This window comes from Populus nigra, chromosome 5 (assembly GCF_951802175.1).
Source record: "Populus nigra chromosome 5, ddPopNigr1.1, whole genome shotgun sequence".
In the NCBI taxonomy this organism is placed as follows: domain Eukaryota; kingdom Viridiplantae; phylum Streptophyta; class Magnoliopsida; order Malpighiales; family Salicaceae; genus Populus; species Populus nigra.
In genome coordinates this window covers 16,207,316-16,234,630 of record NC_084856.1, presented here as the reverse complement: position 1 = coordinate 16,234,630, position 27,315 = coordinate 16,207,316, and the positions used below count along the sequence as shown (strand labels likewise).

The 27,315-nt window shown below is 32.7% G+C and overlaps 4 protein-coding genes across 7 annotated transcripts; 3 read left to right on the top strand and 1 right to left on the bottom strand.

Annotated features, from left to right (window-relative positions):
* Positions 1-1,909: 1,909 nt before the first annotated feature.
* LOC133694830 (GDSL esterase/lipase At5g55050-like) lies at positions 1,910-4,239 on the top strand. Its single transcript, XM_062116532.1, has 5 exons — positions 1,910-2,633; positions 2,849-2,994; positions 3,110-3,349; positions 3,582-3,828; positions 4,022-4,239. Exons 1-5 carry the CDS (start codon positions 2,327-2,329, stop codon positions 4,237-4,239), a joined length of 1,158 nt encoding a protein of 385 aa, XP_061972516.1. The 5' UTR covers positions 1,910-2,326.
* Positions 4,240-9,698: 5,459 nt separating this feature from the next.
* LOC133694108 (putative F-box protein At1g65770) lies at positions 9,699-11,182 on the top strand. The gene has a single exon (XM_062115549.1). It carries the CDS (start codon positions 9,839-9,841, stop codon positions 11,009-11,011), a length of 1,173 nt encoding a protein of 390 aa, XP_061971533.1. The 5' UTR covers positions 9,699-9,838; the 3' UTR covers positions 11,012-11,182.
* A 4,388-nt stretch (positions 11,183-15,570) lies between these two features.
* Positions 15,571-20,056, top strand: LOC133695404 (putative F-box protein At1g65770). 3 transcript variants are annotated; one of them, XM_062117383.1, is made up of 2 exons: positions 15,571-17,374; positions 19,718-20,056. In XM_062117383.1, exon 1 carries the CDS (start codon positions 15,776-15,778, stop codon positions 17,009-17,011), a length of 1,236 nt encoding a protein of 411 aa, XP_061973367.1. In that variant the 5' UTR covers positions 15,571-15,775; the 3' UTR covers positions 17,012-17,374; positions 19,718-20,056. The 3 variants fall into 3 exon arrangements, with proteins under 3 accessions (XP_061973367.1, XP_061973369.1, XP_061973368.1); XM_062117385.1 differs by lacking the exon at positions 15,571-17,374 and adding an exon at positions 17,679-19,145; XM_062117384.1 differs by lacking the exon at positions 15,571-17,374 and adding an exon at positions 17,680-19,141.
* A 1,883-nt stretch (positions 20,057-21,939) lies between these two features.
* LOC133693773 (putative F-box protein At1g65770) lies at positions 21,940-24,229 on the bottom strand. 2 transcript variants are annotated; one of them, XM_062115086.1, is made up of 2 exons: positions 22,940-24,229; positions 21,940-22,353 (listed from the first exon to the last, which is right to left on the bottom strand). In XM_062115086.1, exon 1 carries the CDS (start codon positions 24,129-24,131, stop codon positions 22,941-22,943), a length of 1,191 nt encoding a protein of 396 aa, XP_061971070.1. In that variant the 5' UTR covers positions 24,132-24,229; the 3' UTR covers positions 21,940-22,353; position 22,940. The 2 variants fall into 2 exon arrangements, with proteins under 2 accessions (XP_061971070.1, XP_061971069.1); XM_062115085.1 differs by having other exon boundaries at positions 21,940-22,363; positions 22,940-24,228.
* Between the last annotated feature and the right edge of the window lie 3,086 nt (positions 24,230-27,315).

Genomic DNA, 27,315 nt, shown 5'->3' with positions numbered 1-27,315 from the left:
CCAGAAAGCTTTTAAAGAGGTCAAAACATATCTCATATCTTTTAAGATCTTGTCACATCCAAAAGAAATTGAGAGTTTATTCCTCTATCTTGGTGTTTTTAACTAGGTAGTCAATGTCATGTTAGTAAAAAAAGAAGATGGCATACAATGTCTTGTCTACTATTCTAGCCAAACTTTTCATGATGTTGAAACAAGATACTTGAAAGTGAAAAATATAGCCTTAGCTCTAGTGAAAACCTCTAAAAATTTAAAATTATACCTCCAAACTCATCAAGTTATAATATTAACATACTAGCTTCTATGACAAATTCTCCACAAGGTATACATGTTTGGATAGCTAGTGAGATGAGAAATTGAGTTAGAAGAATATGAACTTTTATATTAACCAAGACCAGCTATTAAAAGGTAAGCCTTAACAAACTTTATAGCATAATATTCTTTTGAAAATGATCTCCAGGATAAGTTTATTTCAATAGTTGAACATTAGATCCTCTTAGAAAAAGCTTTGATCCCCTCATAGTCAATACAATTGATTCCACATTGAGAATTATATGTTGATAGATCTTTCAATTTTGAAAGAAGTACTTGTGAGCCCTCATAGGCAAGTCTTTGAATATGGAATTCAATTTGAATTTTTAGCCACCAACAATGTATCAGAGTATGAAGCTTTCTTAATAGGATTGGGCCTGGCAAAAACCTTTGAAGCTTTCCCTCTCCGAGTCCACAGTGACTCCTGACTCATAATTGAATAATGCCAAATGATATTTAAAATTAGAGACCCTACTTTAATAAAATACTTGCTAAAAGTCCAAGAGCAACTCTCTAAGATAGATAAAGACAAAGAAATTCTAAATGATCATATTTCAAAAGAAGAGAATGGAAAGGTAGATTTCTTGTTCAAAAGTCACTGACTTTATCATCAAAAAATCTCTAAATCTCATCAAAAGAGACTATTTTACAAGTATTGAGTCTTATATCACCAATCATCAACTTTATGAACTCTGAAAAAAAAATATTGACATGAATATGTAATTACTCTCTATCTAAATACTCTAAAAGTTTAAACCCGCATCGAGCATATTAGATTTTAAAACATCATTACCATTAAAGGTTTTCAAACTAATTAATATAAAAGGTTTGAACTCAAAGAAAAAAAAAATTTAATTTGTAAACATACACAGTAGTCTAGATATAAAATTTTAATTTGGAGGCCAAGGTATCAAAATAAATTATATAAAATAAGCTCCCTCTCGTCATTAAATATTATTTATAACAAATTTTAGTCCTAGATTTTTGAAACAACGGCAAAGGACAAAACTAAAACTTGTATTGATATCTTTTATGTATAGAAAAAACACAAAATTGTATTTCTTATTTCACAGTTTGATTTAATTTGTCCCGTTTGCATCTATAGCATAGTCTTTTCCAATCAACCTTATTGCAATTTAATCTTAATTGTTCATTCAATGCTATCTGCTGATAAAACACCTCCTAATATCCTACTTACTAAAATGTATGGGGGAACATGTTAAGATCTGCTTATTCATCAGTTGGCATTTTTTCTATTGGGAATATGAATAATTAAAAATTGAACATTAATAAAATAATAAACTCACACACACACACTCGGCAATGAAAAATGCAAATATAAGTTACCATCAGAACTTTTGTATTGGGAAGCATATTCTCGTGAAAATCTTGAAATGCAAGCTGGGAGATGGTGAAACGTCCAAGTCGTGTAGTAAACACCAAGACATTCATTTCGTTACTAGCAAGGACGGAATCAAACATGGAATCTCAAGTCCATTGCAGTCCATGAATTGTAGCCGCATAAATCAACCATTAAAATCAAGTGCCTGTATTTTAATTTTTACTTTGGAATATGTGACCTTGGAGAAGATCCATTTTGTTGTCTTTTATTTTGCCAAATGCCAGTGGATCGAGTCATCCCTTTCTTTGTGAGGAGGTAGGTTTGTTTTTTAAGATTATAATTTCGTTTTTGAATCTAAAAGGAGGCTTTGGATTTATAGATGTAGATGAGTCGTCTATAAATTTTGATTAATAAAGGAACTGCTCTCTGTGTGTGAAAGCTTACTCAAGAATACCCTCGTCATTAACCAAAGAAATCTTGAATGTGTACAAATTGGCATATAAGAGAAAGATGCATCAGTTCAAAGATTGTTCCAGACACATTTTGATTCAGTGGCTAGGACAATCCGCCAGCCTTTTGTTTTATAAGCCTAATTACCAAGAAAATGAACAGCATAAAACCTTACTCTCTTGTCCACTCCTAAGGTCACTGGCTATATAATAATTATATGCATTCATGTTCATAACACAATCACTTAAAGTGGGAGACACAGATTTATTGCACAACCAAATTCTAATGACAAACAGAAACACTTCATGCTTTTGTTTTCTTTCCTTATTGCTGGCCAATCTGGCCTTTCACTTGGCTGATGCTGCTGTACCAGCCATATTTGTATTTGGTGACTCAACTGTTGATGTTGGTACAAATAATTTCATACCCGAGTGCCGAGGAAAGGCGAACTTCCTGTATTATGGGATTGATTATCCCGGTTCGGTGCCTACTGGAAGGTTCAGCAATGGCTATAATTCTGCTGACAGTATCGGTATGGATCGACTATTTGTAACTATTAAACAAAATTTGCTACTCATTCAAAAAAAAGAAGAGCAAGTGGTACTTGATAGCACAGATAGATTAGCAATTTTCTGAAATACTAGCAATTCTTTCTTTCATAACGTAACGAGAACTTGTTTAACATTTCAGAACTTCATTTATTGTGATATAGAATTTATAGCTAATGATCAATGTTTGCTTGGACAGCTAAGCTCTTTGGTTTTAAGAAGAGCCCGCAATCCTTTTTTTATCTTCTCAATCAAACATCGAGTTTCAAGCACAACATACGCTGTGGTGTCAATTTTGCATCAGGAGGCTCAGGGATTATCGACACCACCGGATTCCAATTATTTGTAAGCCTTAATTTCTGTCATTGAAAAAATGTTACATTTGTGTTATCTTAGTTTGTTTCTAAATTTACATCATAGGGCAGTAACTAATGAACTTCATTTTATAATAACTTTGCAGACGAAGGTCGTGCCGATGAGAGAGCAGATTCAACAATTTTCAACAGTTTGTGGAAATCTCACAGAAATATTGGGTACAGAAGCTGCTGCTGATATGCTATCTAAGTCATTGTTTCTCATCAGTGTTGGAGGCAATGACCTCTTTGAATATCAGCTAAATAGGTCTAAGAATGACCCTAATCTGCCTGAGGCACAAGAGCTGCTACGCATTCTATCATCAATATATCAAATTCATCTACGGGTAAGAAATTGCATTTCCAGGTGATGCAAAATATGTCGCTACTTATGCCACAATGTTTCCAAAACCGTCGGCAATCATTCCACTTACTGATGCTTTTGACAGGCATCAACGGCAAATATGAAGATGATTTTATCCAAGCCTTGATTCTAATCTATCTCTAACTCCCTTAAATTGTTTTCTAAATATTAGAAGAAAAAAATTGATTATATCAATTTGGCATATATTGTGGCAGAGTTTGTACGACTTAGGGGCTCGGAAATTCGGCATTGTAGGCATCGCACCAATCGGATGCTGTCCGCTAGAGCGTGCTCTTGGAACTGGTGAATGCAACAAGGAAATGAATGATTTGGCTCAAGCATTCTTCAATGCCACTGAGATCCTCTTACTAAATTTAACCTCTCAAGTTCAAGACATGAAGTACTCTCTTGGAAATCTTTATGAGATAGCTTATGAGGTCCTTCAAAACCCACGATCCGTCGGTAAGTATTTCATTCTAACAAAGAAATTTATCAAAAATGCTCGAAGCACTACAAGAAATCACGTCTAAGCTGGCAAGTAGAGCTGGCAACCTTCAAGTTTTTGTCATTTTTAGCTCTAAGACAATAAAATACGATAATTTTGTCACATTAAAAATTATAGTATTATCTTAATTTAATCATCCTGATTTCTCAGGTTTCAAGGAGGCGCAAACAGCATGCTGTGGGAATGGAAGCTACAATGCTTCCCCATGTAATCGAGATGCAAAGCTTTGTCCGCATCGTCGAGAGTACGTATTCTGGGATGCAATTCACCCAACTGAGCGAGCAGCCAAATTAGCAGCCCGAGCCCTCTTTGGTGGAGGAGCAAAATATGCAACACCTGTGAATTTTAGCCAGTTGATAGGGGATTAATATCCTGATACAACTAATTAATAAAATGCAAGAATATGAGTTGTATCAATGATGTAGAAGATCGATGATCCTTCGCCAAATCCGGAATGTTAATAATCCCACTTTAACTATCCTATTTCAATAAAGAACTGTTACTTTCTATACTTTTGGATCATTGAACTCTTTATTTTTAAAAAAAAAAAAACGAAAGAAATATGTCATAATTAACAAATATTTAGGAGAAGATTTAGCAGCAATCATGTGTCGCAATTACGTATATTTATGGCGATTTTCTATAATATCTATAGAATAAACAAGTCAAATGACATCATCCTCTAAAAGGAAAGAAAAAAAAAACAAGATGAGAAGAAAAGGTCAAATGGCATCATTTAAATGCCTTTTAAAAAACTATTGTGTTATAGTTACTGTCTAAAACAAAAGATGATAAGAGTCAACAAAATATTAGTATTTATTCAACGTTTTTTTTATTTTTATTAAAAAAGCCCTTGACAAGAAATTAAAACCTCATTTAATATGTTAATTTGTTTGTCGAGGATATATATATATATATATATATATATATATATATATATATATATATATTTGTCTTTGTTTGTCGTGGATTTTTGAAACATTGAATTGTTGAATGCATGCATGGAGGCAAGTGAAGATCCCAAAGAACTTACTAGAGAATACTTTTTTCTTTCCTTTCTTTTTCTTTTTTCCTTTCCCCGTTTTCAGACATGAATATAAAGCATTCAACAATTTAGGAGAATATATTTATAATAACTGAAATTTGAATATATAAAATCTTGAAATCACTCGACTTGGCGCTGAGAAGAAAGCAAATTTAATTTATCATCATAACTCTAATATACCAAACATATTCTCGTGAAATTCTTTTTTTTTTTTTCGATTTACGTGGATTGTCCGGGCCAACTTGCGCGCACCATGACTATTCCCCACAGCCCACTGGACATCCTGCAAGCCCAGGGGCAGGTTAGGCACCGCAGGGGTGACAGGCGTGCACATAGAGGATCGAACCCGGGACGGGGGTGGAACAAGTCACACGGTTGACCACAGCAGCTAGGTGAAATTCTTGAATGCACGCTAGCTAGTTAGGAGTAATAGAGTGAGACAGCGAAGGCTAAATAGACATGATCATACATATCTTTTTTTTTTTTATTCGTGGAAACTCCACTATAAAGTGTATTTTATAAATCAAGATGAGTGAGTAAAATTCTGATTATTTTTAAATTTTTATAAAAAATATGTGTGTTGATTTGAACTCGAGACATGTTATGCACATCTTAAACTTTTTACCATTATATTATACCCTCTTGGGACCATGATCATACATATCGTTACTAGCGAAGATGGAATTAAACATAGAAATCCAAGTTTCTGTAAACAAACTTGCTCATAAACTCTCGCTCAACGTACAAGTATAGTTTAATTTTTTTCCTAGCTAGAACACCTTTCGATCGAAGCTTGGCTTAGGTGAGAGAAGCATGACATAGGTGACTATAGATAATTTCCAGTGGCAGATGATTTGTTTAGGACTTTATTACCGAGGGATCCGGTAGGTATTTGATGATGTGATAATGAATATTTTTAATTTTAAAATATATTAAAAAAATTATTTTTATATCATCATATGAAAATATAAAAAAAATAATTTCAAGTGAAAAATAAAAAAATTATTTAAAAAAAATTAAAACACAAAAATGACCTGAAAATGATTGAGAATACGAAAATAAAAATCTTACGACAACATCTCCTCGGAAACATGTGTTCCACTTTGTTCAGTTTTTAATTTACATATTTAATATTAACTTGGAAATCCCAAATGATTGAGTCATCTTTTTCGTATAGTAGGAGTATTAACTACATCGTTTTCTATGAATTTGTACAATTGGAATATATAAGGAATATACGGTGACTCATAGATGCTTCTGTTTTTTTGAAAAGTATTTTTTGAGAAATTATTTTTTAGATTTTTCTGTATTTATTTGCTATTCAAAAAGTTAATCAATAAAAAACATTTTTCAATTAAAGAAATATTTGATTTGATTTATAAGGAAATATTTTCTTTTTATTTTGGACGGAAAACACTTTTCAGAAGTTGTGAAAAATTTAAAAATGTCATATTATTTGCTGATTATATCAAATTTGGTCCTTAAATTTTTTATTGCTATATATATTTTGTTTTAAATATTTATTTTTCAATTTCATCCCTTAGAATTTAATTTTTATATTAATTTTGGTCTTTATTTTTATAATTGTTATTTTCTTTTTTCTTATTATTTTTTAATTGAAATTTTTTATCTATCAAATTTGATCCTCATTCTTTTGATTGTTACTTATTTTATTTGAAAAAATTTATGAAATGTTAATTATTATTATTTTAATTTTTTCATCTTTCAAGTTTTTTTATTTTTTAGATTTGATCTCTATTATTTTGATTATTATTTATTTTATTTGAGATAATTTATGAAATTATATTTTTTTTCAATTTCATTCTCATTTAATCTTTTAATTTGTATGATTTGTTCCTTATTATTTTAATAAACTTGAAAAAAATAAAATATTAATAAGTTATTTTCCAGCTCATTTTCCATGACATAACCTAACACTAGAAAGTCTTTTCCAACTTATTTTTCATCACACTACCAAACATCGAAAAATAATTCACTTTTCTAGAATTTATTTTTCTAAAATTTATTTTTAAAAAAAAAATTATTTTTCAGCAAACAAACAGCGTCTAAAAAAATCTGGCGTGTCTTAGTTTCACTAGCTTAGGACAATAAAAACATACACCTACTCTCTTGTCCACTCTAAAAGTTACTTGTTAAAATATATGGGAAACTTTAAAAAACTAAAGTATTTTTATTGGCATATTAATTAAATTTTCATAAATTATACTTTATATATTCCACCAACAACACTTAAGAAAAAAGATGAAAAGATATATATATATATAAAAAAAAAAGTCTATGATATTAATTATAACCCAAGCATGAAAATGTGATCTAGAAACACAATTATTCTCTCTTCATCGAGAAAAGAACGAAAGCCGACGAAAGCGGATACCTTTCCCTTTAGATGAGACAGGTCATTGCAAAATAATTGTAATTAACAATATTTGGTGATTTCAGACGCCCAACAATGAATTTCCAATGAAGGTAAAATTATTATTGGAAGCTCAATTAGAAGTTATGATATGAAACAAACCCTAACCCTAAATATCGATTTGTAAATAATATATAAGTTAACTATCATATTACCAAACTTTTGAACAATTTGACCTTGATCTGAGTTTATATAATATTATGGATAAATTTCTTATTTTTTTTTTACTTTTTCTTATTTCAATAAAAAATATTCCACAACCTTCTAAAACTGAAACTTCTAATGTGAAATTTCAATTGGTTTACATGAAAATAACTAGCGACAACTGTATGCTAAGCAAATTGTGATCTAAGTTTATATATATATATATATATATATATAATATATATATATATATATATATATATATATATATATATGCCTTTTCAACTTTATATTTTCTATATGTTTCTCTACAAATTTGATAAATATAAAAAAAGGTTTAATAAATAGCAAAATGTTTTTGGTTAATTCAACCCATGTATCTCACACTAACCCATGTACACACACTAGATTTACACTATATTATTGACTCGCGCTACAATACGGATCGGGTCATTTTTTCTTGAATATAAAAAAAATATTCAGATATTGTTAATACTTTTTTAGTGAAAAAAGATTTTAAACCGTGTAGGGGTTGACTCAATATGACCCAATTAACTTTGTGGGTCCAAAAGTAACTCGGACGACATGTAAAAATATAGTTTAACAAAACCAAATTCAAAATTATATTATTTTAATATTAAGATAACAACATATTGAATTGACTTGAATCATGAGACCGAGATAACCTCATACAAATAAATATTTTTTAAAAAAAAAACTTCATTTAATCCAGATTAACTTATCAAATCCACGACTCTGATCATGAGATTGAAATAACCCTATAAAAAAATTATAAAACTTATTTTTTTAATTGATCCTATTTGATCAAATGTTGAATCATGAAATTTGTAAAAACATTAATTAAGAAAATGATACAAAAAATGAGTCAAGTCAATACAGGTTAACCTATTAAGCACTATTTTCATGTCATGATGTTGGGATAACTTCATAAAAATCAAACCAAAATAAATCATGAAGTTTAATTCTCATTCAAACATAATATTAAATAATAAAATTTAAAAAAACCAATAAAAAATGAATTAATCAGATTAACCAAATAAAAAGCAAATACAATTTTGAATTACATGAAATCGAGATAACTTCTTAGAAAGAAAATAAATAAAAAATGACATGATTTAACTAGGGTTAAAATACCAAAACCTGCAGCCTTGATCATGAGACCAAGATATCCTTATAGAAAATAAATAAAAATAAATTATGAAACTCAATTCCTAACCGACCCAATATTAAATGATAAAATTGAAAAATAAAATTCAATTTTACTCGGGTTAACCTATTAATCATTATTCTCGGATCATTAGACTGAAATAACTTAGTAAAAAACAAATAAAATAAATCATGAAGTCTAATTCTTCATTAACCTAATATTAAAGAATGAAATCATGACAAAAAAGTTGAATAAGAAAAAAAAACCCTAAATAACTAGGTTAATTGACCAGACTCGCGGTCCGTATAATAAGAATGAGATAACCCAATAAAAAATAAATCTAATATTAAAAGAAAAAAAATAAAAACAACATTGATTGAAAAAAAAAAAGTTTTCTTGCATTTTAGTTATATTTGTTTTTACATTTCAATATTACTTTTAAAAAAAATTGAAAATTTTTTATTTTTTCATTTACTTCAAATTAATATTTTTTTAATATTTTTAAATTATTTTAATACAATAATTTTAAATATAATATTTAAAAAATAATAAAAATTATTATTTTAATATATTCATAAATAAAAATCACTTTAAAAAATTATTCTAACTGCACTCTCAGCCCGAGCAATTTAAAGCACTGGAGATTTGGAAATCAATTTCGAATTGGGATTATGTTTTAGTCTTTTCTTTCATAAAGTAACATCTTGAATCCATTCCTACAGCTACACGCGTATGGATATATTAAGAAATAGGGAGTCTCTTGGAGTTGGTGAGTCTCTTGGAAATCCACTTATCTTCTTTTTTTTTTTTTGCCCCTTAAATTGGTCAGTCTCTTGGAATCTGTCAAACATAGATTATCCACAATAAGATTGAAGCATTGGTGGAAATCTTTTTCTAATTTCATAGAAATACGTGGACCAAAAAAAAATAAAAAAATCTCATGAATTTAAACAGTATATCGACAAAGACATCAACCCTGTTACTACATGCCATGAGCTTTCTATCCAAATCCAATGACCGGTCAACGAAGCCCAATTTTCCACATGAATGCAGGTCAAGCCGTCTTGGATGACTGGCGGTAACTTAACATAGACTCTTAAAGGAATCGATATGCCTAGATCAGACAGAAGTCACTCCTTCTCTTTACTCTCTTAATAAAATTTCTGGGAAAGGAAGATGGAGGTTGATGATGGTAGTAATCATAGCTGGGCTGATCTTCCAGAAGAATTACTGGAAATGATTAGAAAACGCCTTGATTCTCGTATCGATGTGTACCGATTTCGTGCGGTTTGCACGTCATGGAGATCATCAATCTCTCTTTTCTACAAGCAGTCTCCTCGTGTGCCCCTTAAGCTCCCTAAACCAATCCGGGCACACGCCTATTTGTCTCAAGTCACAATCTGCCGTGTCGAACTTGTTGATGATAGTGAGGATTCAAGCTCTTCGAGCTCTATGGCCTGGTTGACTAAAGTTGAGGAGTCAACCTATGGAGATATCCAGCTTTTAGTTCCAGTCTCAAACCGCCAATTGAGGACTAATTCTCCAGGCATGATGCCAAATATGTTGAACTTGTTGCATTTTCGCTTAGTAGAAATAACTAAAGCATGTAGCCTTAAACTTGCTAGCGGTAGTCCTCTTGGGATCAATAAAGTTGTGTTGCTTCCATCTTATACTAATAGGAACACTAATGAGTATGGTGTTCTAGCAATCTTCCATGAAGGAAAATTGGGTTACTGGAGGTTCGATGAGGAGAAATGGAAGTTTATAGATGAAACAAATTTTCATTATGATGATATTATTGTTTACAGGGGACAAGCATATGTTGTTGATAGCTTGGGGACTGTTTATTGGATTGATTCATCTTTGAATTTGATTCAATATTCGCCTCCGCTATATGGCTGTGGTAGCCAGAAGAGTTTGGTTGAGTCAGATGGTGATTTTTATGTTGTTGATAGGTTCTTCGACGGAGAAAGGAGAAGTTGGAATGATGAACTTCACAGTGATGTCGCGTATCCATTTAGGTATCTCCCAATTTGTCAAGCTAAGACGGTCAGTATTAAAGTGTATAAGCTTGATGAAGAGTGGGGTACCTGGGTGAATATAAGCTCGTTAGGGGATAAGGTTTTTGTCTTGGGTAATGAATGCAGTTTCTCTGTTTCAGCTAAAGATTTCTCTGGGCGTGAAGGTAATTGTATATACTTCATAGATCCTCTCGATGCTAGTCGCCAAGGGGAGTTGAGTGGGCGCGATGCTCGTGTATGTGATTTAAGTAGTGGTAGAATTAGCAAAGTAGCAAATTTTCCTGGCCATTCTTGCATGTTGTGGCCACCTCCAAATTTCTATTGTTGAAATCAAGAGGGATGTGGAGACCAAAAGTAACCCCAGTAAGGATATAACTTACAGGATCGATGTTTTGGTTTTGGAAACATTACAGGTAAACTGTGTTTTTACAATCAATGCGCGTGCTTGTACCATTTAAATTTTATTAAACATGGTGTTAATATGTTGTTAAAGTCATTAGATTTTGGATCTGTTAATAATTATTTGTTTTGCCTATTCTTTAACCATGTTATTAGGATTAGTGGGTTGCAATCTCTTATGATTTAATTTTTTAAAAGGCTACTTAAAGTCAACCTAGTTGTTTAATTCAATAAGATCATTCTCTAATCTCTTTGGAAGATTACATGATTTTTTCGTTCTTTAGTGGCATGCTTGCCCGTGCTGCTCTGCGGGCTACACGTAACCTAGTTTATGTAGCCATAGAATGCGACCATCGGTGGCACTGAAATCTGATTTCTTTAATCTCCTGTGAAGATTTACTGAGGAATGTTTAAATTATTTGTAAAAGCGAAGTTATAGAATGATTGACCTTCAATCAAAAACTTGGTGAATCTTCGTGATCAATTACTATATCCACCGTTGACTTCTACATGGAAGGACTCTAAAAGCAGCATGATAGTTAACAAATTTGAACTAAAATACTTTAGCGGCAAAGCTGTGGAAGAACTTAAAGATGCAAAAGCAACCTTCTAGTGCATGAACAATATATGAACAGTCATGTTGTGGAAGAACATGCGTTGAAGGTTATTTATGAAGATCAATCAAGAGGAAGAGGATGAGGTCGTGGTGGATTTAGAGAAAAAGAACGAGGTAGAGAAGGATTTGACAAGTCTATCATTTAGTGCTTCAACTGCTACAAACAGGGACATTTTTATGTGATGGTCTGAAATCAGCCATCATCCATTATAGAAACGGTGCAAGTTATGTCTAGGAGAGCGAGAAAGAAAATATGTAAAAGAAATGCTTTGAAATGGAGATATTTGTAATGGGAGGTATATTTGTCCTGACACAACATAAAAATTGAAGCATAAACATTCTTTGAAATGGGAAGTTTATATGTTGTGCAGAGGAAATGGCAGACAAAAAGTTTATCTAAAGCATAAATCTAATTGTTAGTGATGGCTTAGAAAAATAGATGAGTGTAACCTGTTGCAACAAAAACTATTACGAATATAGAAGGATCCACGAGATCCTCCTCGAACCTTCTATCAATACTCAATCTCATGATTCCAGGCAATCCCTTGATTATAGACAATAGCTATAGATGGATATGTTGACTTTGTATGTAAATTCTCTTGCTGTAATATTGCTCTGTAAATTTTAAAAATAAGACGCGCACGGCCATAAAACCTTACGGTGGTTTTTCAAACCTTATCATGATATCAGAGCGAGCACCTCTAAGGATTCACCTTCGTCGATTCAAATGGCCTCTGAAACTTTGTCCCCTACCCTGTGATGCGATCCAGGGTTCGCATCACCCTGTCTTTCAATACCATGATCCACCTCCTGACCAACAAGTTATCTTCTTCCAACTTTCTCCTCTGGCGTAGTCAAGTGCTGCCATTCCTGCAATGTCAACATCTTCTTGGATATGTTGATGGCTCCATCAAACCTCATCCTGCAACTGTCGGTTCTGGTGCCTCTGCCACTACAAATCCAACATTTACTGAAAGGCAGCAGACCGGTCAACTTGTACTGAGCCTCCCCCTTGCTTAGTTGATGGAAGAAGCCATGTTTGTTGTTGTTGGCCTAACCTCTTCGCATGCAGTCTGGTCCACTCTGAGGACCACCTTCAATCATCCACTTCGCATGGATGATCTTGACAAAATACAGTACTGGTATTTATGTGCTCAGCTTTCTCCACTTTTTCTGCTCCTTTCGGATTGGTATACAGACACCAGAGCCACTGTGCACATGACTAATGATTCTGCTCATTTGGACAAGTCTGATACGTACAGTACTGGTAAGGGTCGTGTTAATTATTGTCGGTAATGGTGCCTCTCTTCCCATGTCTTATACTGGTACCATCTCACCCACCTCTTCCCTTACTTTAAAGGATGTCTTAGTTATGCCTGGCTTAACCAAAAATCTGATTTCCATTGGTAAACTTACCTCTGATTTTCCTTTTTCTATCACCTTTACCAATGACTGCTTTATTATACAGAATCAAGTCACAAGAAGGGTGGTGGCAACCGGACAGCTTGAGAATGGTTTTTATGCACTTAAGCGTGGACATAAATCTTTAATTTTTGCTTTATCTAATAATTGTCCTCGAGCTTCATTCGATGTTTGACCAAAACGACGGCCATGCCGAGCGCAAACATAGTAATATGACTGAAACTGGTTTAGCGATGCTCTTTCACTCATTTATCCCTCTGAAATTTTGGGTTGATGCTTTTAGCATGACTGCTTTCACCATTAATCAGTTGCCCACGCCTACGTACGCTTGATGGCTTGTCTCCTTTTGAGCTTCTGTAAGGTAAGACTTCCATTTATTCCAATTTTCATCCCACAAATTAGCCCCTCGCAGTTGTCCATGTGTTTTTCTTGGCTGTAGTATGTCTCGTAATGGCTTTTGTTATCTTGATCGTTCCACTAATCACAACGTCTTTATTTCAAGGAATGCTATTTTTTTTATGAACTTAATTACTCTTTTAAGGGAACTCCTTGCTCTGGGCCCTTGCCTAACTCATTTCTTGACCCTACTACAATCCCAGTGGCCGAATCACCAACTCAGTCCGATCCCATACCACAGTCGTGTCTTGTTTTGTGCCTCTTCCTATTTCGCATGCCCCTGATGCCGAGCCTGCTCTCCCTTCGGTGCATGAGCCTTTGCATGCCTCAACTCTTATGCCCACTGGCCCAGATCCTGTCACCAACGTAGCCTCCTCTACAGCCTCGGGCCGTCCTCCTCTAATTGACCTCGTCCAATTCAGACTCAGGCTAAATCAGGAATCTTCAAGCCTGCCCTCCGATCCTATGTGAGCACAGTTCCTCCCTCCAGCCTGCTCCCCTCTTTTCTCCCCATGCGCGAGCCCAAAGGCTTCAGGTATGCAGCCAAACATCACGGTTGGATTGCTGGATGAAGAAATTCAGGCCTTTCATAAGACTAGCAGATGGGATCTGGTACCTAAACAGCCCAATAAAAATGTTATGGGCTTCAAATGGGTTTTTTCACCAAATATCAATTCGATGGCAGGATTGTTTTGATTTTTTTATTCTATTTAATTTGAGTTTTAGGCTGATTATAATGCATTTTATTGTTAGAAATAAGGATATAGAGGTATATAAATCTTTTTTTCATGTATTTTAGATGAATAATGTTGAAATCTAAATTTTTAGAATTCAAAAACTTAAATCCTAATTTATCAATCACAGAAGATACTTTTGATATCAACAAAATGACAAATGGACAACATGTTGTTTATCCAAATAAATGATGTGTTGTCCATCAAATTTATATATATATATATATATATATATATATATATATATAATGAAACGGAAAAAAAATTAGAAACTAGACATGTGGATCTAAGTTACTGTACCCTAATGTGCATGTCTAGCCAATGCACTCCTAGCCCTTCATTTGTTTTATCCCATTGTTTTTTTTTCATGTTTTTTTATTGAATTTTTGTAAATAAATATATTTAAATGACATTTAAATAATTACCTAATTATGTTATAAGTTTTAAATGATATTATTGTATTTCATTGTATTATTAACAATTGTTTTTTGAATAGTTATATATGAGCCTAATATGCATAATTTTATAAATACATATAGTTTTTGAAATTTTTATTGTTAACTTTTCTATATTTTTTATCAACATTATTATTTTTATATTCTTAATATATTGACATTGAAATTATTAATTCATTATTTTATTTTAATAAACTTGCTTTTAAGATTACGATAAGCTTTTATTTTAAAAATATAACTTATGATAAAAAAAATATTTTATCAAATAAAAAGAAGAAATGCATTAATAGAGGAAAGAGATTTGAATAAAGAGATGTTGTTTTTAGACTTAATTCAAATTGTTAAAAAAAAATTGTCTTGATTTTAATTGTTTATAGTTTCTATGCAATAAATAACATAGTTAAAGGAAGATATATTTTATTTTAAGAAAACAAAAACAGAGAATTTATATTATGGATGTACTCATCTCGAATATGGATTCAACTCCGGTAGAAAGTGCTTTATATTGTAGAAGTGCTTTTTAAATTGAATAGGGCTCATCTCTGGTATGAATTCAACTCCGGTGGAAGGGAGAATCCATGACATCAAATAACAGTTGAATATAAATATGATTGGTGGTGTGGTAATAGTTGTTTTTTAAATAATTTTTTATGTGAAAATATATGTTTATAATTTTTTTTATTTTTTAAAAATTATTTTTGATATTAGCACATCAAAACAATTTAAAACACATAAAATATATTAAATTTTAATAAAAAAATTAAATTTTTAAAAAATGCAATTTACATCACATTTCGGTTTCGTGGCTGCTAATTTAGTTCACTTTTCCTTTTTAGCCCATGTTGATGACAACGTAATGTTGGACGGTTAGCATGAAATTGTATGGTCAAGCTTTGTTTCATGCCTTCAGCTAAGCTCAAAATCTTTCTTGAAACTTGAGTTATTTCACTTATTTGTGTGCGTTTTGTATTTAAATTCAAGAAATCTGGAAGACTTTTTTAATTTTTAGTTGTTTGATTTAGGTACTATATTCTAAACTTTTTCAAACACTGCTTTCTTCCTAATACCATATGCATAAGAAGAAGCAGCCTTTAATCATCATTATCTCCATCAAAGTCAAACCACTCCTCTCGGAAATGACTAGCATTCAATGGGCAGACCTTCCGAAAGAACTGTTAGAAATGATCGGCAAACGCTTAGATTCTCGTGTGGACACACTTCGCTTTCGTGCTGTCTGTACTTCATGGAGATCCTCTGTCTCCTTACCTTCATCGGATCAAGAAATCCCTCCTCTCATCCTCAACCTTCCTGGCCCAATTTCTTATCCCCCGCTTTTCTTTCAAACCACGATCTGCCGCATGGACCATGTACGTAAAGATCCAAACTCTTCTTCTTCATCAAAATCATGGTTGGTTAAAGTTGGAGAGTCAAACTACGGTAAGTTGAAGCTTTTCAACCCGCTTACAAATCAAGAAATCAAGTATTCTCCTATAGCTTTGAACTTACTTGAATTCAAGTTTGTGGAGTTGAGTAAAGCTTTTTTACTTAAATCGCCTCATGGGTTTTCTGTTGATGGAATAAATAAAGTTGTTCTGTTTCGTGTCTCTGCAAATTCTAGTGATGAAAATGAGTTTGGGATTTTGGCTATTTTTCATGAAGTAGAGCTGGCTTATTGGAAATATGGGGCTGAGAGTTGGATTACATTGGGTGGTGATGAGAATGTTCAGTATGATGATATTACTGTGTGCAACGAGCGGGTTTATGTTGTTGATAGATGTGGGACGGTTTCTTGGATTAGTCCGGTGTTGAATGTGACTCAATATTACCCGTCGCTGTATTGCTTCGGCGGGCAGAAGGATTTGGTGGAGTGTTGTGGAGATATTTATGTTGTTGATAGGTATCTTGATGGAGAAAGAAGAAGATGGGTAGGTATTGATGGTCTGATGGATAGCGATGATGAAATTCTACCTAATGTGGGATTCACCCCGACACATGCTCCTAAGGCAATCGATTTTAGAGTTTATAAAATGGATGAAGATTGGGGTAAATGGATTGAAGTCAAATCGTTAGATGACAAGGTCTTCGTTTTGGGGATGGATTGTTCCTTCTCAGTTTCGTGTAAAGAGTTTAATGGAGTTAAAGGGAATTGCATTTACTACATGGATGGTGATGATTACGTGGGTAGTGGACTAAGTAGTGGGAGCATTCATGTGTTTCAATTAGAAGATGGTAGCATTCACAAACTTGCAGCGATTCCCGAGTTCTCTGAGATATTCTGGCCTCCAAGCAATGTGTCCTCTGTGTAAATCAATCCGGGCCTGGATGCTTCGTGTATGCATGATTATGCTATGATTTTGTTAGTTATCTGATTTACGCAAATAAGATGCGTGTTTTAGCATCATTGTAATATTGAAACCTTGGCTTCGGTAATGCTTGGTGATGTAAACTTGTTGACGTTGATCAATATTGTTTATCTGCGATACTCTGCCAGTGGACATTGAAGCCAATCAAGCCTAGTTTTCCCTTCAAAGCAGGGGAAGAGATGAAGACCCAGGTCTCATCTTTGTACAGTTGCATGATCCCATCCTCCGCAACCAATCGAATTTAAGGTGATTAATTACTCTGGGGAAGGATCCTTTAACAGTCACGTTCAAAACCAAGAATTTAAGGTGAGAAATTAAAGGAATTCTTTTTTATTCATTGTACATTCGAGTGCAGTGTGCATGTATTCTTGTTATCATTCCTTTGATTCTTTGATCATGCGCTTTTCATTTCTTTTGCAGACCAAGAAACGAAATTAATAGCATTGAGAGTATGCTTGTGATTATTTTTTATTAAAAATATATTAATAAATATTTTATAAATTATTTTTAATATTAGTATATTAAAATAATTTAAAAATATATAAAATAAATAAATAAAATTTCGATTTTCTTAAAAAATATTTTTCAAAACTGTGAAGATAATAGTTTGGTAAGCCCTGGTCTGGGGTAAAACAAAGATTGGCCCAATAGTCCAATCTCTCTCTCCAAATCCACTGCTCTAAATCCAGGAAAATACAAATCCAATTTAAGACCAACCATTCTCTTAGTTTGACTTTACAAACCGAGTCGTGCATAAAATTAAAACAAAAACATAAGGTAGCGTCCACTCCCATCAGTGTACTGGCATCAAAAATCCGTTAGTCCTCTTCTATTACCAAACTTGTGAGGGACACAGATCTGATCAAAACACCATGTCCCAATGGGCAGATCTTCCAAAAGAACTGTTAGAAATGATCAGCAAACGCTTAGATCTTCGTGTGGAAGTACTTCGCTTTCGTGCTGTCTGTTCTTCATGGAGATGCTCTGTCTCTCCACCTTCATTTGATCAAGAAATTCCTCCTTTTTTTCTCAAGCTTCCTCCACCCATTCGTGCTCCTGATCCCATCTTTGCAGGTGCAATTCTCATGCAAACTACCATATGTCGCATGGAGTTTCTATGTAACTATTCAAACTCCTCCTGCTCTTTATCAAAATCTTCGTTAGTTAAAGTTGGAGAGTCTAAACATGGTAAACTACAGCTTTTTCATCCACTTTCAAATCAAGAAACTAACGACTCGTTTAGATCATTGAACTTGCTTGATCTTAAGTTTGTGCAATTAAGTAAAGCTTGTTTACTTAAGTGGCCAGGTGGGATATCTGTTTTTGGAATAAATAAGGTCGTTGTGTTTCCTCTTTCCGGTTGTATTGATAATTGTGAGCTTGGAATTTTAGCCATCTATCATGAAGGAAAACTGGGTTATTGGAGATATGGAGATAAGGAATGGACTTTGTTAGATGATAGGAACTTTGAATATGACGATATTATTGTGTATAAGGGGCAGTTTTATGTTGTGGACCGATGGGGGACAGTTTCTTGGATTGACTCATCATTGAAGGTGATCCAATACTCACCTCCGCTTTATGGCTGCGGTGGGCAAAAGAATTTGGTGGAATCATGTGGAGATCTTTACGTTGTCGACAGGTATCTAGATGGAGAAAGGAGGACATGGAAAGATTTTGAGGATGTTATGGATACCAATGGCAATCCTCATCGTTTTTCGAGATTGATGAGTAAAGCCAGACCTATGGCTGTCGATTTTAGAGTTTATAAGCTGGATGAGGAATGGGGTACTTGGGTTGACAAAAAGTCTTTAGATGATAGAATCTTTATTTTGGGTATTGATTGTTCTTTCTCGGTTTCATGTAGAGATCTTAGTGGAGGTAAAGGGAATTGCATTTACTTCTGTGATAGTCGTTATGGCGGTCAAGGAATGAGTGGTGGTGCCATTCATGTGTTTCGATTTGAGGATCATAGCATTGATAACCTTGCCTTGATTCCCGATTTCTCTGAGATATTCTGGCCAGCCAACACTGGTTCCTCAACATAAACCTGTCTTGGTCTGGTTGTTCATTGTAAGTAAGTTGTAGACTTTCTATCTGATTTACGTTAATTGGATGGATGCTTCAGTATTGTTGCCTGTAGTTCTAATTTTGAAATCTTGATTTAGCTTGGCATATTTGGTCTACACATGCTCTCTTTGATTATATATGTTTAGTTGTAATGCTCTACTGATGGAGACGTTTAAGCAGAGACACTCTTCATGCATAGCAAGTGAGAGGAGAGTAATCAGCTTCAAGTATTGTCCCCTCAACCTTGAACAGATGAATGTTGTCGTGATCCCCCTGACTTGTCTGATATTTTATGTCTTGACATTTTGTTTCAATCAAATCGCAGAAGATTATTGTCCTTAACTATGTTTACCAAATTAATCCAAGAAAAACTATTTATGGTAGAAGGATCTGAGAGTAGTGCAGTGTTAGATTATAAGCATAGATTTCTCCTGAAGCAAAGCGTGAAATAGGGACTTCTCTAAGACAGGAGCAGGCATGTGCATGCTTAATTCTGCTTGTATTTTATTTCGTAGCAAACAATTCTTTTTTTATTTTCTTCCTAATTTGTGGCTGACAATGATAATTTTATGATATCAGATATGTATGCAGATTGAAGCCAAGATCCCATTCAAAAGAAGTGCAACTCCTCGTTGTCTCTCCCCTCTTGCATGTATTCTCTCTTTTCTTTTTCTTATTTCTTTCTCTTTTTTTTGGTAATTGTGGGTGTCCGGACCAGCTTATGCACACCTCGACTAATCCTTGAAGCCCTGAAATTAACGATCATGTAAGTCTTTAATAGCTTTGGAGTCTATGACAGTTGAGCCACACCTCTCGAAACTTGATTGTCCTACATGGTGAACTAGTACCTCTTTAACCTATGTAAACTTGTATTCCAGAATTTAATTATGGATTGTGAATATTGAGATCCATTTTTAACTTCCTGATGATTTCTCTCACGCTTCTAACATAATATTACTTCTCTCATCAGTTGCATCGATAATCCAGTGTTCTGACTCCGCATGCTCCTCTTCACATTCCAAATCCAGAGCTCTATAAATAGTCAACTACAGATAGTAAGTAGTTCCCGGATGCTGGGTTTCCATGAGCAGGAGGGGAGGAGTGGAGGAGCGGAGCAATCTTCCAAAGGAACTGTTGGAAGCAATCCGGAAACGCTTGGATACTCTTCCCTTACTAGAATACCAAAACCATCGAAAAATACAACAAAAAAATTTATCCATACCAAGAATAATCATTAAATGTCATAAAATATTCCATATCTTTATGAGTTTTAATATTTAAAGGACCACGCTCATTAAAATGAACAGTGACTAAAAGCCCAACAAAGGTGGTTATTTTTTATATTATTATCGTAGGAGTAGAAGAATAATTAAGAGACACAATCATATAATCTAAAAAATCATGCAAACTACGTAAACCCTAGCTATTCAACCCGCAATTCATTTCGAATAAGATAAATATTTTTAGTAAAGATATGAATATATAGCTTTTTTCAATGTATTTTTTGACAAAAATATCTTAATAATAAATAAATAAAAGTTTATACATATATTTAATTAAATAAATTAAGAACTATCTATATCTATAAATACAAAAACAAAATTATTAACAATAACTAAAAACTAAACTTAAAAAACTAAGAAACTAAAAAATAAATATAAATTAAAATATCTGATTTTGCAACACAGATCATGTACATAATTGTGCTTAATGACTTTGTTTATTATAATCAAATTTTTATTTAATCAAATGATAATAGAAATAGACACACATAAAAAAACAATTGAATAAAATCAAATAAAAAAATATTACGTAAGGTTACACGTATTAGAAAAAAAAAGTTATCGTTTTATGTAAAAACCAAGTAAAAAGTAAATGATATTTAACCAAAAACTAAATTGAAAAATTAAAATATAAATATGAAAGCAAATATTTGATCTCAAAACACAGGTTATAAACTCGATTGTATTTAATAACTTTTTTTTAAAATCAATATTTTATTTAATAAAATAATAAAAAAACACGTTGAGAAAAGCAATTAAATAAAATTAAAGATTTTTTTTATATGCGGCTACACGTAAAGAATACCTCCCAATTCAAAAAAATATTAAAGTCTTATTCATAAACTAAATATTCTACTAAAAAACATTAGTTAATACAAAAATTCAATAAAACTAGTGGTTTAGTAAACTAATTGAAAGTAGAGATGCTAGATTTTTAGACAAACAAATAGATATTGAAAATCCTAATAAATTAGTAGATTTATTTTAAGATTCTATATATATAAAAAAAATCAAAAAAATATATAATATTGATATTTTATATGTCGTAATAAATACATAATACAACTGGTAGAAGATTATCTTACATTCAAACATGAAAAAAAAAAATGAAGATCTCTTGAAGAAATTTTTTCTTTTTATTCATTAAATTGGAAGAAAACTAAAAGAAAAGGAATTAGATTCAATAATAAAAATGATGTCTTTCATTTAATTGATTTCCGTAGAGATAGAAAAACAGATTAAACCACAAAAACAAACTAAACTGATATTTTCTATAAATAAGTTCTAACTCTGTGAAAAGAACCACAATTTCTTTATGAAGAAATCCCTTTATGAAGAAAACCCACAGTAACATAGGAAAAGCAGGGGAACTCTTCCAGATAGTTTAAAGCAAGGCCTCTGTGTCTTGAACCCAGATCAATTTCTTTCCAGTTTAAAACTCGATGTAAGACACATAATGCAACATGATAATTCCTGGGTTCTGTTCTTGTCTTTAACACGAAAAGAAGATGAAAAGGCTGCTTAATAATGCTTTTCTATGGATTGCTTGAGGGCTATTTCAGAAACATGTTTCAAGTTTTGTCCTTGCCTCCCAGGGAACCTGAATTGGACCTCTACTACTCATGAAGCGTCGGTTAAATGGATAATCCCTCGAGCCACAGATACTCTTAGACATCCTCAGTTTTTATTACATCTCAAATATCTGACTGCCTGTTAAAGAGATAGAAATTTACAGGAGGGCAACTATATCTTGCAAGCATAAGAATAGCAAGTGCATGATACATTATTAGAGGTTCATCTACAATGACCAAGCAAGTTCTCTCTCCATGCACACAAAGCCCTGTCAAGACAAGCTCCACACAAATTCACTCTTTATAACATCACATTTTCCCAGAGGGAGAGGCTGCGAGAGGGAACCTCCGATCTTCATAGCTGCATAAAACTATTAAAATTCCATTGTGAACCAACTATTAGGAAGAAAACAGAAGGAGACATAAGCATTAGTGGTGTAATATCCATAGTATTATCAAGTATGCTAATCATACACATGCCTATTCCTCTATCATAACATGTGAAGCAGGAGATATTTGTGCGTTTGTTCAACTTTAGCTCAAATCAGCCCCAACACTACGATTATCATCTTCGCTAAAATCTCAGATCCTTTTAGAGTATATGGTTAGCTTTGATGAATTCGGTAAGATTAAGGACAATAATGTTCTGTGATGTGATTGTAAAGATAATGCTAATTTCAAAACAGCATTATAACATTCTTCTGTTCTTAAAGTGCCAGAGACAGACTTGAAGCCGATCACTCTCCTATCTCTTGCTTTTCAGGAACAAATATGAATGACTTCGCTTAGATATCCTTTATTAGAGCATTACAACTAGCAGCAATGATCTAAACAGAAAGAATAGAGATACTATATATCTTTCTGAATAGAGGGTTTCAAAAAAATAGTAAAAGCATTCATCCAATTAAGTCAATCAGATAAAAGATTTTGCGACTTCTAACACTTACATCAGAGATCTAGACCAGGATTGTTCTGTATTGAGGAATCAAACATGTTGGGCGGCCAGAAAATGTCAGAGAACTCCGGCATCACATCAAGTTTCCCAATGCTACGATCCTCTAATTGAAACACGTGAATGCTACTAGCACTTAATCCTCTACCCGCGTGATCATCACCATCTACGAAGTAAATGCAATTCCCTTTACCTCCATTAAACTCTGTACGCGAAATCGAGAAAGAACAGTCCGCACCCAGGACAAAGATTTGATCATCTAAAGATTTCACATCAACCCAGGTAGCCAACTCCTCGTCCAGCTTATAAACTCTCAGATCAACAGCCCTGGGTCTGCTTTGCTTCCTGAGTTTCCTAACACGAAAACGATTGTCACTGTAGTCCATAACATTCTCATAAACTTTCCATGTTCTCCTTTCTCCATCAAGATACCTATCAACAACATAAAGATCTCCACGTGACTCCACCAAATTCTTCTGCCCTCCACAACCGTAAAGTGGAGGGGAGTATTGAATCACTTTCAATGATGAATCAATCCAATAAACCGTACCCCGTCTATCAATAACATAAAACTGCTCCCTGTACACAATAATATCATCATATTGAAAATTCTTATGATCTAACAAAGTCCATTCCTTATCTCCATATTTCCAATAACCTAATATCCCTTCATGATAAATTGCCAAAATTCCAAATCCATCCATATTACTACAATTTGCAGAGATAGGAAATGGAACAACCTTAATAATTCCGAAAACAAGAAACCGTCTTGACTGTTGAAGTAAGAAAGCTTTATTCAACTGTACAAACTTAAAATCAAGAAAATTCACTGATATTGGTGAGTACTTGATTTTATAATTTGTAAGTGGATTTAAAAGCTGCAGTTTACCATATTTTGACTCTCCAACTTTAACCAACCAAGATTTCGAAAAAGAGGAGGAGGAGTTGGGATATTTACTTATAAGTTCCATGCGACAAATGGCGGTTTGCATGAGAATCGCATCTGCATGGATTGGTGAAGGAAGCTTGAGAATTAAACGAGGGATTTCTTGATCAAATGAAGGTGAAGAGGCAGAGTATCTCCATGAAGTGCAGACAGCACGAAAGAAAACTAAGTCAACTCGAGAATCTAAGCATTTGCTGATCATGTCTAACAGTTCTTTTGGAAGATGTGCCCATTGGGACATGGTGTCTTAAGCTCTCTCCGTCACTTACAGGGCTGGAGGTAATCAAAGAAGACTTGCAGATTTTGTAACGCTAGTATTGATGGAAGTAGAGATGCTTTATGTTGCTTTCATTTGGATAAATCGGTCAACTAACACCTAAAAAATAAATAAATTGTGAAATACTATTTCGATTAAAAGGTTTTAACGAAATATCACGGATTGAGGATGTTAAAGTTGAAAAACATTGACATTTTAATAATGTGACGGTTAAAATTTTTAAAAATTGATTTCGTGGATCTCAATCATAATATTTGATTAAATTTTACATTTTAAAACCACAACATTTCATCATATATCATAATTCTAGAACATGATACTTTTAAAAAGATTGCTTTGAAAAATAATTAGATATATAATAAAATAGTTGTACAATAGCAAAAACAATTCGATTATTTTAACTATTGTCGGGTTAATATAAAATTTTATTTACTTTATGATTTTAGAGAGTAAAAACTTTTACATCAGTCTGACAAAACAGTTTGATTGTTTTGATTGTTGTCTGGTTTATAAAATCAAAATTTTTATTAATATAAAATTTTATTTACTTTATGATTTAAGAGAGTAAAAAAAATTACAATTTTATGAAAATTTAGATAGAGTTTCTTATGTACAAAAACTATATAAAAAAAATTATCCCACTTAAAAAAACTTGTAAAAAACCACAATAACTTCTATCAACAAATTCTAACTAAACTCAACATATTCTCATATTCTATTATCACAAATAGTCCCAAGAATTGAAAAAAAAACATATTACATGCAAAATGAATAAAAATAATTCAATAATATAATATTCAATAATCTCAAAATATATAAACACGACTCGTCTATTTATTTATGTTTACATCATCTGCTGGATTATCTGAGCTCATCAGTAGCACGACTGAATCTATCTCCTACTCCTGTCTAAGTGGCATCGTGCTCTACTACAGCATCATCTAAAGTTAGCTTCTCTTCAAAAGTTTTAAGTCTAATGCAACAAACATTTAACCACTGGGACATTATGATGTGAACTTCATTTTCTTTGTCAGTAATATGAAGATAAGATGCGGCCTCTCGATCATCCCGTAGCAAGAAGTCAACATAATATTAATAAAATATTTATGTTAAATTAAGAAATAAATACAAAAAACTCAAGATTTAACTTATATTAATCATGAAAAGACTTTACTTACAAGATGTTAAATCCATTGGGTATGTTGCTTGCACTACATATATCCAAGTGGAGAAACCTGCTCAAGATTTGAAGCAATGACATGTCGTATTATATTCATGTACCAAATCATATACTCCTCGTTAATAATCACATAATACATCTCTGTAAATATCTCATTCATTTGTGCATTTCATTATAATACATAAATATTATGTCAGCCTAATTAATCATAATCATTATTTTTACTATAAACTATAAATTAATTGAAATGATTAATTCATAATTTATTTTTATATTCAACTATATTAAATAAATCATAATTAATTGAATTCATAAATAATTTATCATTAATTTAACAAATTTTAAATTCACTATAAATCTTAAATTTAACTTAAATAATTACTTCATTTCAATCAAATCAAATATAAGTTTATAAAAGTGTAGTATGTTTTTCTTGCCAATAGAACAAGAAGAGCCGGTGGCCGTGGCCGTGGCTGTGTAAGAACCTTTTATTTATTATTTTTCATCGAGTAGGGAGAAGACTGGAAAATTATTGGTCCTTTGGCACGTGGCGATCATTGTGGTTCCAGTTGTTTTAAATTTTTAATTACTTCTCTCCGTCACTCACAGGGTTGGAGGTTTTTCATTTCATTTTTTTAATCTCTACTTTCTCCTGTTGTTTTTTCTGCATGCTAATTTCATTTTTAAAAAAAATTATTTTTAGTTTTTTTTTATAATGAAATTCTCTCTTTTTTCTTTTCAGGGGAAGCGCTTATAGGGAGTTTGGGTGTTAGGAGTTTACTTTTAGCTTTTTATATTTATTTTTTTCCCCTCTTGCTACTCCTCTCAACTGATTCGTGTTCTGAATAACTTATTTCCTTGTCATCTTGTGTTATTGTTTTCTTCTTCTATTTGTAGCTATTTTAATCTTTTTTCTCTTGTTTTATCCTTTCTTTTTAGTAGTTTTCTTTTTCTTTCCTTGAGCTTTATATTTATTTCTCACTTTTGTTCTTTGCCTTCTCTGCCTGGAGAAGGTTTAAAAGCTGGTTGCTTTGCTATGAGGTTTGGAGTGCTTTTTTCTTTTAAAAAAATGGATTCATGGTCCTTCAAGCCCCAGAAACTATTCATATTTACCCCTCTAGTTTAATTTTGATCATATATGACCTTATACTTTTAGTTACTGGTCAAATCCGGTCCCTCCACCCATGTTCATAGATGATGGTTTGAGAGACTGATTAACCGTTTCAATTTTGTGAGATCAAGTGTTTTGGTTAGACTATATGGTAAGAGAAAACAACATCGATTCTTCTCCAGCAAATGAAGATTTCTCGCAGCTGCGGCAGAGCATTTTTGTTGCTTGGAAAAAGATAAGCATTTCGATATATTAACTGGATCAGAAACCTGCTTGCCCGTCTTCCCTCTTGAACATGCTTTATAAAGGAAACGCTGTTAATTACAACTGTAAACCTTTTTGTATTGTACAACTTGTCTTGGCTTGGAAACTTTTTCAGCTTGCTAGGGGAATGAAAGCACTTGATGGGAGTAAGAACATACAGGATTATAACTTTGTTTCATTGTTTTTTTGTTTTTTTTTCAAGAACATGGTGACAGAGTTCTGTATATCCTGCTCTGGTTTCAACATCTGCTGGAATCCACCTGATACAGACTACATTAATTTCATGAGAATCCAATTTAGTCAAAAAGATCAATTCCTAATCGAATTGTTGCTATCTGAATCCAATTATACTAAGGTAGAATTATCCAACTATGGCATTATATTGACTTAGGCATTAGAATTACTCCGATTGTGGTTTACCGCATGCCCTTGGTTGTTTCTGCCAAGAACAACACCAAAATTAAATCCTTGTACAATAGAGCTAAGATGGAATTCTACGCAAAAAGAAATGGAAAGGAAAAGGGAAAACTCTGTCGTTTGAAAATCAACAATTCGATAACAATTATTCTTAAAAAAAATACAATTTGAGAGTA

What these genes read in the sequence shown, in the direction of transcription:
- LOC133694830 (XM_062116532.1), top strand. Translation starts at nt 2,327, where the DNA reads ATGTTCATAACACAATCACTTAAAGTGGGAGACACAGATTTATTGCAC. An exon ending in CCACCGGATTCCAATTATTT is followed by an intron (nt 2,995 to 3,109) that starts GTAAGCCTTAAT and finishes ATAACTTTGCAG; the next exon opens with ACGAAGGTCGTGCCGATGAG. An exon ending in TATATCAAATTCATCTACGG is followed by an intron (nt 3,350 to 3,581) that starts GTAAGAAATTGC and finishes ATATTGTGGCAG; the next exon opens with AGTTTGTACGACTTAGGGGC.
- LOC133694108 (XM_062115549.1), top strand. Translation starts at nt 9,839, where the DNA reads ATGGAGGTTGATGATGGTAGTAATCATAGCTGGGCTGATCTTCCAGAA.
- LOC133695404 (XM_062117383.1), top strand. Translation starts at nt 15,776, where the DNA reads ATGCATAAGAAGAAGCAGCCTTTAATCATCATTATCTCCATCAAAGTC.
- LOC133693773 (XM_062115086.1), bottom strand. Translation starts at nt 24,131, where the DNA reads ATGTCCCAATGGGCACATCTTCCAAAAGAACTGTTAGACATGATCAGC.